The 9812-nt window shown below is 33.4% G+C and overlaps 2 protein-coding genes and 1 long non-coding RNA gene across 5 annotated transcripts in view; 1 reads left to right on the top strand and 2 right to left on the bottom strand.

The window, feature by feature from the left end:
• The first annotated feature begins 33 nt into the window (after nucleotides 1–33).
• Nucleotides 34–8273, top strand: LOC105666492. 2 transcript variants are annotated; one of them, XM_012316512.3, is made up of 3 exons: nucleotides 34–232; nucleotides 3919–4081; nucleotides 4435–8273. In XM_012316512.3, coding segments are annotated over exons 1-3 (486 nt in total). In that variant the 5' UTR covers nucleotides 34–230; the 3' UTR covers nucleotides 4756–8273. The 2 variants fall into 2 exon arrangements, with proteins under 2 accessions (XP_012171902.2, XP_012171903.2); XM_012316513.3 differs by lacking the exon at nucleotides 34–232 and adding an exon at nucleotides 3656–3758.
• On the bottom strand, nucleotides 143–1599 carry LOC125386321. Its single transcript, XR_007226354.1, has 2 exons — nucleotides 883–1599; nucleotides 143–419 (listed from the first exon to the last, which is right to left on the bottom strand). It is a non-coding gene; the product is annotated as an uncharacterized LOC125386321 (long non-coding RNA).
• Nucleotides 7998–9812, bottom strand: part of LOC100645387 (adenylosuccinate lyase) — a 24393-nt gene continuing 22578 nt past the window's right edge. For both annotated transcript variants that reach the window (XM_003400799.4, XM_048412057.1), the window contains 4 exons: nucleotides 9519–9801; nucleotides 9268–9419; nucleotides 8704–9102; nucleotides 7998–8532 (listed from right to left, as the gene is read on the bottom strand). In XM_003400799.4, coding sequence (XP_003400847.2) covers nucleotides 8269–8532; nucleotides 8704–9102; nucleotides 9268–9419; nucleotides 9519–9801 — 1098 coding nt within the window. In that variant the 3' untranslated portion in view covers nucleotides 7998–8268. The remainder of the gene's footprint in view (nucleotides 8533–8703; nucleotides 9103–9267; nucleotides 9420–9518; nucleotides 9802–9812) is intronic.

The raw sequence follows: 9812 nt of genomic DNA, 5'->3' as shown, positions 1-9812 counted from the left end.
AAGAGAGAGGTGGGGACTTAAGATCGAAGCACTTGACACGAGGAAAAGAAAGGAACGAGACGAGAGAGCACAGATATTGGAGGTGGCGTCAAGACCAAACTGTCCGGGCTCCAAGGTAATATAAAGACGTACGTCGACTTCACCTGGTTCAACTTACCTGGAACATCGAACAGCTGCGTTGCCCAGCACGATTGAGAACGTTCGCCACTGCCACACCACTTTCTACCATCATGTAAGTCCCTTTAAGTACATGCTTTTTAAACCGCTTCTATTTCCTCAGTATTGTACATTTATTAAATTAGAATTCTGTTGATATTTCTGATCGATTAGCAACGTGGATGTTTTCTGAATAATTTATATTCAGTTATTTATACAATTCTATTTCTAATTGATAGAATAACTGGATAGTAAATTTGTAGCTGTAAAATTTGAATATGTTGATTAATACACCCTTTTTTTTCTTTTTTTTTTTTATATTATACTAGTATACCGATGACGAAGGATTTATTAAGAAAACCTAAAAGGGACTTTGAAGAAGCTAATTTTTCGATGCGATAAAATTCCTGTAATTTTTAGTTTGATATTCCTTTAACTGTTCTATAATAAATCTGTTGTTTCAAATGATAAATCTTAGTATTTAATGCTGTTACTTAAATTTGAAATATTTCAAAATTTAAGCCAAGAATCATTCTTTTGAATTGCTTGAATATTTAATTTAAGAGCAATCACAAGATTAAAAAAGTATTTCAATATTTAAGTACTTATTCATATATAATATCCATTTATAATCCATATATAGCATTTTTAATTTAATATAAAAATTCCAATAGTCTCGATTGTCTTTAAAAAAAATAGTTTTAACAATAATGACGATGAATATACCTTACTCTAGGAATAAGAATAATTTACATGTCGTTAACGTATTTGATTTCATGCGTCGAAGTCGTATTTCAACCTTTCAACTAATGAGATGATTGTGAATATTTTTCGTTTTCGTTTATTGGAATGAACACTGACACAAGATGAGTGAAGTACGTCAAGAAGATCGTTCCGCATTCAGCAGTACATACATTATCTCATTAATTTATACTCCGTTATAAATGGATCACGTTGCATATTATATTATGATGTATGCAAGTCCGTTACATAAGATGAGCAACATTACGTCCTAACATGATTTCAAGATTTACATAAATCATAGGTCTTCGTATTGCATTGCATTGCATTGCAATTACAAATACATTTAAACATTCTATAGAGAACTTGAAAGAAAAAGGAAATAATAGTAAGAAATAATAAAGTAGTTCACCTATAAAATTATGTAAAATATTAGCGACCTAGAACAAGAGTATAAAATAGTATCTAAAAAAAATTCTTTTGTAGCAATATTTAAATACCCAAGTAATTATCTCCTCAATTATTCACAGAAGTTTACAGCTGTAGCTATTGTTCAATCATCGTGTTCCCAAACACGTAAAAACCTAAATGGTTTCTACGTAAAGAATTGATCGAAATCGTTTCTGCAAACTACAATAACATTCTGTAACGTAATATCGATGATCACGTAACAATAGTCTGGTATAGTATATTTTCATAAAATGGGCATGATGATTGATTTCTCTGGTTTCATACGATTCTTATAGATGCAATGTATTAGCGTAATTATTAAAATATATCATGAAGTCACGAATTGTCCCGTTTATTGTTATCCCGGTTAACGTGGGCGACAGAAACGTGTCGCACGTGAGATCCTCGCCTTGAAGCCCGTGAAAGTGAAAGGATTTCTGATTTTATCTTGCACAAGTAAATGCGATTCAGGGGTTAAAAGTGCATTGCGATCGTTGTGTACGCTCTAAACCATGCTGTTTATTTTTATCCTTTATCTAGACTTATTATTAACGTGTTCGAGCTAATTGAGAAATACTCCAGGATTACTTTCCAATTATGATAACTTAGATAACGAGTTGTTTTTCTTTGCATACTAATTAATACGAAACATTATTCTTAAAGAATCGTTTTTTTTTGGTACTATTTTCATGTTTGTTAGGCTTGTGATCTCGGTAACTTAACGAAGTTAAAATGTTGCTAATTAAACCTCAGCTATAGACATTTTGTATCCGAGGGAAGACCGAATTTATATTTTAGGAATTTTGAAAAAAGGAACCTTAATAATAAATATTTAATATTGAATTAACTTCTATAATACAGTGATTTAATAATTTAATGAAAGGAATTACCAAATAGTCTGAAACATTATACGTTTATAGTAATGACAAAATTACAGGTGTCTTTAGTTGGACGAAAGATTAAAGGAGGATAATAACGTTGGTTTAATTTTCTGCTTAAATGTAGGATAATGAATATTTAAATGATGAATATTTGGAGCAGTCCAGACTATTGAAAATCAAACAAGAAACGGTAGAATAAAAGAAAATTAAAGATAATGTTGATGTAAGGAAGCTGCAAAACGCGACTTTCTCTCGATACAAAGTAGAAAGTTCAATGCGATTGGCGTGGTAGATTGCGCTTGACAAAATGAATGCTTCTTTTTGCTTTCGTCGCACGAGTTATGCGATTAATAGAGCGAGACCAGAAGCTGTGGCAAATTTTCCGCTCGATTTAATAAGTCACAACCATACAAAATTACTATACGCTAACATCACAATATTTTATTTTCCACTCTCCATTATAATTCTAATAGAAACTACCTAAATAAATTATGCGCTTAAAGAATTCTGACCTGATTAACATTCTACGGACGTTGCTTTTGTCTCTGATATTATTCAATATCAAGAGTCCAATAAATCCCATTCAACTTTGTTTGCTCCAAATGTGAGTTCTCAGAATTTCGCTGAGAATAATATCTGGTGCAAGGCAGAAAGTAACGATTTCACTAAAGAGATAACCGAACCGGTACGCCCGAAAACGAAAGCAGTCGGAGATAGGGAATGATCAAGTGAAATAAGAATAAAAAAAGAAAAATGAAGAAGGTGAAAAAGGTAAAGCGAGCGGAGAAGTAGCCGTGAGCAGTGAAAGTCACAAATCGGGTTGAACTTTGCCGAGAATGGTCAGGTTGGTTATTTAATACGAGCCAAACGAAACAAAAAAAAAAGAAAATAAACGAGACGAAATTATAAAAATCCTCGAACGCCCACTTGAACTCTTACGCAAGAACGAACCGTTGGTTTATTTTTCAACTGTAACGATACTAGCGCGCGACTTCCATAATTACTTTTCAGCTTCCCTTTCTTTTCAACTTGAAAGTTTTCATGAAATATTCCGAATAATTTGACGAGATTCGAAGATGTCAATGTTCAAAGATACTATTTTTTTCAATTTTATTTAATCTCTTCTTTAATGACTCTATGTCTAATCTAGTTTATGTAACTGGATAATCAATGGAAAATTTTAATAGTCTACATCAGTATACATAGCAATTAGCTGTAATGAGTCACTAAGATACGTTTTATCAATTAAATAGATCCTTCCGCTGCATTAAAATAATTAATTCGTATTTTTTTTAACATACAGTGATTTCTTAATCTACTTATTCTCTTTTACCTTCGAGTTTTTATTATTATCAACGTTACGCGGTATTGCATTTGTTATAACAAGTGAGTCATAAATAGATAACATTTTTACTGAATTCGTTACGAACTACGAAAGTTTCCATTACTTTGGTTTGTCTTGGTCGCAATTCCTATCTCATACTTATTGTTAGCCATTACTATATTACATATCATATATCCTCTTCCTTGGTGAGTCATAAATAATTATTTATAATTGCATTGAATGCATTGAAACACGGTGAAGAATTGTCATTAGTCTACAAGCTGTTCATGGATATGGAAAATAAAATGTAATTGGGTCGCGACATTAATGTGAACACTTATAATTTTATAAAAAATTCTGTTGTAGGGTGGTGTGGTTGGTGATGTTCCTAGCAGTATCCATCCTGACGGAAGCAGCTATACCGGATCCACCAACTTCCGGTATCACGACCGTCGGCTCGTTAAAAATAGGAACAGCTGCTGATTGTGCTGGTGTTGTCGCTTTCTCGGCTACCCAGGCTTCTGTCGATGTGAGTCTAATTTTTAAACGAGTTTCAAATAAAAATACGGTCCGGATATTTCAACGCAATAAATATAGAAGCATTCGTAGAATTTTAAATGACAGCTGAATTAACTGAACTATTTGGAGAACTTCAATGGAATGTTGAAACAACATTCATCTAAATTAAAATGAAATTTCGCAGTTTCTAATTTACGTAATAATTTGTGCCAATATACACTTGTCAACTTATAACTGTGTCAACATTTATACTTGAGTTATAGCAATTTAAAAATTAAAAGCTGTCGCGAATTATTCACAATGTTTATAAAATGTAATAACGTTTAAAGACAGTAATTCTTGAAATATTATCTCATCCATTAGCATGCCAAAGTCGTATTCGCTGAGACATTGGTCGACAAAGGCGTGGGTTACGTCGCCCAAACAGGAGTTTTCATCACCCATTGCCCGGGCTTGTATCAATTCAGCTTCGCCGGATATGGTAGCACCGACCTTCGGCTCACTCTGAAAAAGAAACTGAATAATTCCGATAGCTGGAGACCCGTGGTCAGCACTGGTGCAGGAGGTGGTGCTAATTTGGTCTTATTGGACGTCGAAGCTGGAGATCATCTCGCTGTTTTCGTCGATGCAGGAAAGATATTGGATGGCGTCACGTTCTCCGGATACCGAATAGCCAAAAAATAATCGACCAGAATTCAGATAATTCAACCACGAAACGACAATCGTTTCCTTAAATAGACAATTTGAAAAGTTCGGAATTATCGATATGAATCCAGTCAAGACGAAACTGGACCAAATTTCTGGCAAATCAGTGGCAGATTACGACGACGTGGAACTGTTCATCCAAAAGACGCTACTTCAACAATCAGCAGATAAATTGAAATACTCCGAAGTTAATTATTAATATCTTTGGAAGAATTTGAAATTGATTTGATACTAAAAAGTATAAAAACGAGACTCGTAGATGAATTGGATGATGAATTTGATGAATTGGAACTAAAAGTTTGAATTCGTTACCCTGAATGAGCTTTTCCAAATGATGAAATTTTGGATTTGATGGCGTTCCTAATTGGGAAACGTTCGATCAGAGCGGTTTTAATCTTCTCCACTTAACGCCTTGTGATAGCTTTTTCTCTACGTCTCTACTTTTCGAGGTCTCGCAATTTTACTGATCTCCTACTTTAAACATTTAAGATCGCATTGGCACGGATCATTAAAATTGCGAGGCTGACAAACTCAATTGGTACACTATCTTCGACATTCGTTTCTTCTGTATCTTTTTCTTCTATTTCTTATCTTCGCCTTTTCTTGAACTTCTCTTCGCTTTGTCTATTATCTCTATCCTATCCTTTGATACGAATTTCTTTTCGAATTGCACACTCTGTTTCTCACTTTAATTAACATTCTTCTCTTCTCTTCTGTAGAAACGATCTTTCTATTCTAACGCTACGATCTGATACTCTATTACTTCCGTTTCATTTTCTTCGTGATTCTGTTTTTGTCTCTTTTCTCTAGCCTGCTACTACTCTAAATTTGTAATTTCTTTCTTTCTTTCTTTCTTTACCAGACTATTCTATCTTTATTTTCACACTTTTCTCAAGTACCTGTCAGTATTACAATGTAAGAATTTGTTGATCTTGCCATAAATTGCTTTCCATTTATTTCTTACGATATAGATAAAACTACTTTTTCTTGTTTTCTGTCTCAAATCTATCTTGCCTCGCATATCTCTTCTCGTATATATTTTACTTTCTCTTACAATGCTGCAATTATAAATAGTAGGTTATTATAACTAGTCCCTGCTCTCTTTGAAATTTTTCTCTTTTAACGACGGTCTTTCTCTTTAATTTTCATATCTCTTTTCTGTTTCCCTGCTGTACTATCCCCACTGTATTTCAGTTAGTAATTTTATCCCTTTTTACGTGAACTCGAGAATACTGAAGTACCTGAAATTTAATACATTATAGCACTTTACCAAGTTTCCTGGGTGCTACTTTATTTTTCTCCAATTTCTCTGATGATTTATTTTTGTAAAATATATCTATTTTCGTACTATCGCTATTTTTATCTATTTTATCTCCTTCTGTAATTGTATTGTCTTAACGTTATTTCTATTCTATCCTTGTATCCTCATTCTGCTCTGTTCTTTCTGTATACCTTTACTTTTTTCCGTGTATCTTATTTCGTTGTACTCTAATATAAAAATTGTTTTCCTAATTATGTTCTTCTTTTTGTTTTCTACTCTGATCTATTAAGTTTGTGACATATTCTATTTTTATTACATGTTATTTAATTTCTTTTACAATTCCATTTCTTTCTCAGTTTTATCAGCTTCCAGCATTGTCTTCTCAGTTTCTTCTGTCTTTTCGCCTCTTTCTGAAATTATTTTCTTATATTGAACACTATTATACTTTACCATATTTCCTTTTTTCTATTTAAAAGTTTAACTACTTTCTCTTCTTGTCACTCTTTGGTAATATTAGTTTTATCCTTTCTCTTCTTCTATGTCACTATTTTTTCAGTATCAGCTTGAACTTTTCACAAAATCGTATTTTGTATTTTCTCTGTTTATTGTATATTCGATACTTTTCTTTTCTGAATTCTGTTTTCTTCTCTACTTTTTTTTTTCAATTTTGTAAATATCTCTTGAAACTTTCGGTCTGCCTATTTTTCATGTATTTATCTGTTTACTATACTTATACAACTTCTTTTGGTTTCTTCTGTTTGCTTCTCTTCAAACTTTTCTTTATCCCAAACTATAAATTTTCTTACAAATTTAACAATCCTACTGTTTATACGAAAAATCGAATAAAATTCTCTTGTCTTTTTCCTTTTCTTAAAAAAGAACTCTTCTTTTATCTCAGCTTTTCTTTTCTATCACTTTCCAATTCTTTCTTCTGCTTTCTTCTATTCTTCAATTTCATCTTTTCAATTTCTACCCTCTACTTTTCTATATTTAAACCTTTTTCTATCAAATTTTCACTTTTTCAAGCTTTCCCTTTCTTCCACTTCTCTCTTCTTTTATTTACTTTTATCTACATTCCTCTCTATTCTATCTGTCTGAGAAACTACAGTGAACTTCGCGCTTAAGCTTACACATAGCTGAATTTCACAAGTTGAAAGAATAATCTAAGTATCCTACAAAAGCATGACAAAAGAAAAATGAACGCGTAAAAGCGAAAGTGCACAGGACGTGTCACTTTCGACCAGGAAACCGCGTTTTCTCTTGTCTTCTCTCACTTCTAGTCTAGTCTTCCCACCTATCGTTGCCTGGATTTATCATAAAGTAAAAAAAAACTATATACGAGAGAACAGTGCGTAATTCTCCTAATGCTGTGATTCTCAAGTGCTATAGTCGTTTATGCGAAATCCCAGCTATGTAATATACACGTTACCAATGTTGTACTTTCCACTCTGCTACATCTTTTCGCTCTATATTTTGCGATTAAAACAGCCAATTATGTCCCATTTCAGGGCAAAGCTACTTTTAGCCTCTCTTGTAAAGTATAACAGTTGCTTAATCGACTTTAATCACCTGCATCTAGTATTCTTTCAAATATGTTATCTGAAGAGAAAGAAATATACATTTTATTAAGATTCTTAAATGTAGATTGGAAAAGTGAATCGGTGTTTAAGCAACTGTTATTCACTATGTTTCAACTATCTGTTTACAATAAACGATCGGTCTCTATATTTCTGCCTTTCTTTTTATACTCTACTGTACCTATTCTCTTCACCTGTCTTTGCAACTGTATCTTTCTATCTTTTATTCTGTCCTATTTCTTCCATCTAAATGTAAATATGAAAATTAGTATTTCTTTTAAAAAGTCTGTATTTCCTCGTATTTCTTTGATTTGCTTACTCCATCCTCACTTGCTATCACAGCAGTTACGTTAGCGAGAAGTTTCTAATTTTTCATTCGAGTCTCAGAAGCAAAATCGGGTTTTCTTAACGAAAGAAAAACGTTGAACGTGGAATAAGCGCGCGCGTAGCTGCGAAACAGTGCACTTTACGTTTCTTCTGTTTTATTCAGTTCTAATCTCTATAAAGTTTACAATACTAACACACGTAAAAATGACAAACGTAAAAATAACAGACAACATTTGACGAAACTCTATATAAAACATTTATAAAACATCACGAACTTCTTTAGAAACCTTCCTTCCTTAGAGAATAAAAAATCCTATTTTTGTTGGATCAAATGTTGAGTTCCACCTTTCCGCCTAAAATCCCTTTATAATTCTCGAGCACAGGATGGACTTCTTCTTCTAAAAATTCGATAACCTGTTGAGGTGCTCTACCAACGAACGTACGCGGATCCAAAAGATTATCCAATTGATTAAGGATCGGGGCAAAATATGGATCTTTCTTGATCCTGTCCACTAGATCGTTGTTTTTGCCGTGTTGCTTCACTTGTGCACCAGCTTCTTGAGACAGCACTCTTATTTTCTCGTGGCAAACCTGTGACGGAAAAGCAATATTAATTTATTAGATTAAAGAAAATGTTTTTGCTTGTTGTTTCTTGTTTTAGAACTCCACTAAAGTCAGATTTTCCAAGCGTAGAAAGGTAAATGTTTCCATATAAAATACAATTTTGTTTCTGTTATGAGCGTACAATAACATAAATCTTACTTGTCTATCGCCTCCTGCTTTTACCATAGCCATTATTATATTTTCCGCAGTCATGAAAGGCAATTCTTGTGCGATATGGCTGGCGATAACTTTGGGGTAAACGATCATGCCTTCCGTAATATTTTGAAGAGTCATTACGATCACATCCGCTGACAAGAACGCCTCGGACAAAGTAATTCTTCGATTAGCAGAATCATCGAGTGTTCTTTCCATCCATTGACTAGCTGCTGTTTGTAGAGCGTTATTGGCCAAAGTCATCAAGTGTCTTGCTATACTACAACACCTCTCTGAACGCATTGGGTTCCTTTTGTATGGCATTGCACTTGATCCAATTTGAGTGCTCTCGAACGGTTCCTCAACTTCTTTCATGCTCGCCAGTAATCGAATATCACTACAGATCTGTGGAACAGAAATTAATAAATCAAATCTTCAAAGGAAGTCTTGCATTATGTTTTTATTTTATTATTATTTTCCTATTTGCTTCGTTAAATAATTTCATTTGGATTTTTACCAAATAAATAACGGACAGCTTATTTCTTTTTTTAGAGAAGGTAGTTTATTGACCTTGTGGACAGTAGAACCTAAAGAACTTAGAGCATTTAAGCATTCTACGTCGACTTTTCTGCTGTATGTTTGTCCTGTTACAAGATAGTGTTTATCGAATCCAGCCATTTTAGTTACCAGTTGATCTAACTGCTTAACTTTCTTATCATCACCTGTGGAAACGAACCAAAGGCGAAAGTAGAATATTTTTATATATATATTATATTATATAATAATTATATTTTTTGCAATTATTTAAGATATACATTCACCATTAAATAATTGAAGGAACGAAGCTTGAGTGCCAGTTGTGCCTTTCACTCCGCGAAACTTCAAATCGTCTCTAGCTCGACGAAGAGCTCTCTCATCCATCAGAAGATCATGAAGCCACAGGGTAGCTCGTTTACCAACGGTCGTAAGTTGTGCTGGTTGAAGATGAGTGAATCCCAAAGTCGGTAAATCCCGATGTTCCATGGCGAACTTCGCGAGACGGGACAAGACGTTCGCCAATTTCGGCAGAAGAATGTCGAAACCTTGACGAATAATTATTAAATCCTTCGAAAATC

The sequence above is a fragment of the Bombus terrestris genome, chromosome 14 (genome assembly GCF_910591885.1).
Source record: "Bombus terrestris chromosome 14, iyBomTerr1.2, whole genome shotgun sequence".
NCBI lineage: Eukaryota > Metazoa > Arthropoda > Insecta > Hymenoptera > Apidae > Bombus > Bombus terrestris.
This window is presented reverse-complemented; position numbering and strand designations above follow the sequence as displayed.

Coding starts and splice junctions, on each gene's coding strand:
- LOC105666492 (XM_012316512.3), top strand. Junction 4,082..4,434: donor CTACCCAGGCTTCTGTCGAT/GTGAGTCTAATT, acceptor CTCATCCATTAG/CATGCCAAAGTCGTATTCGC.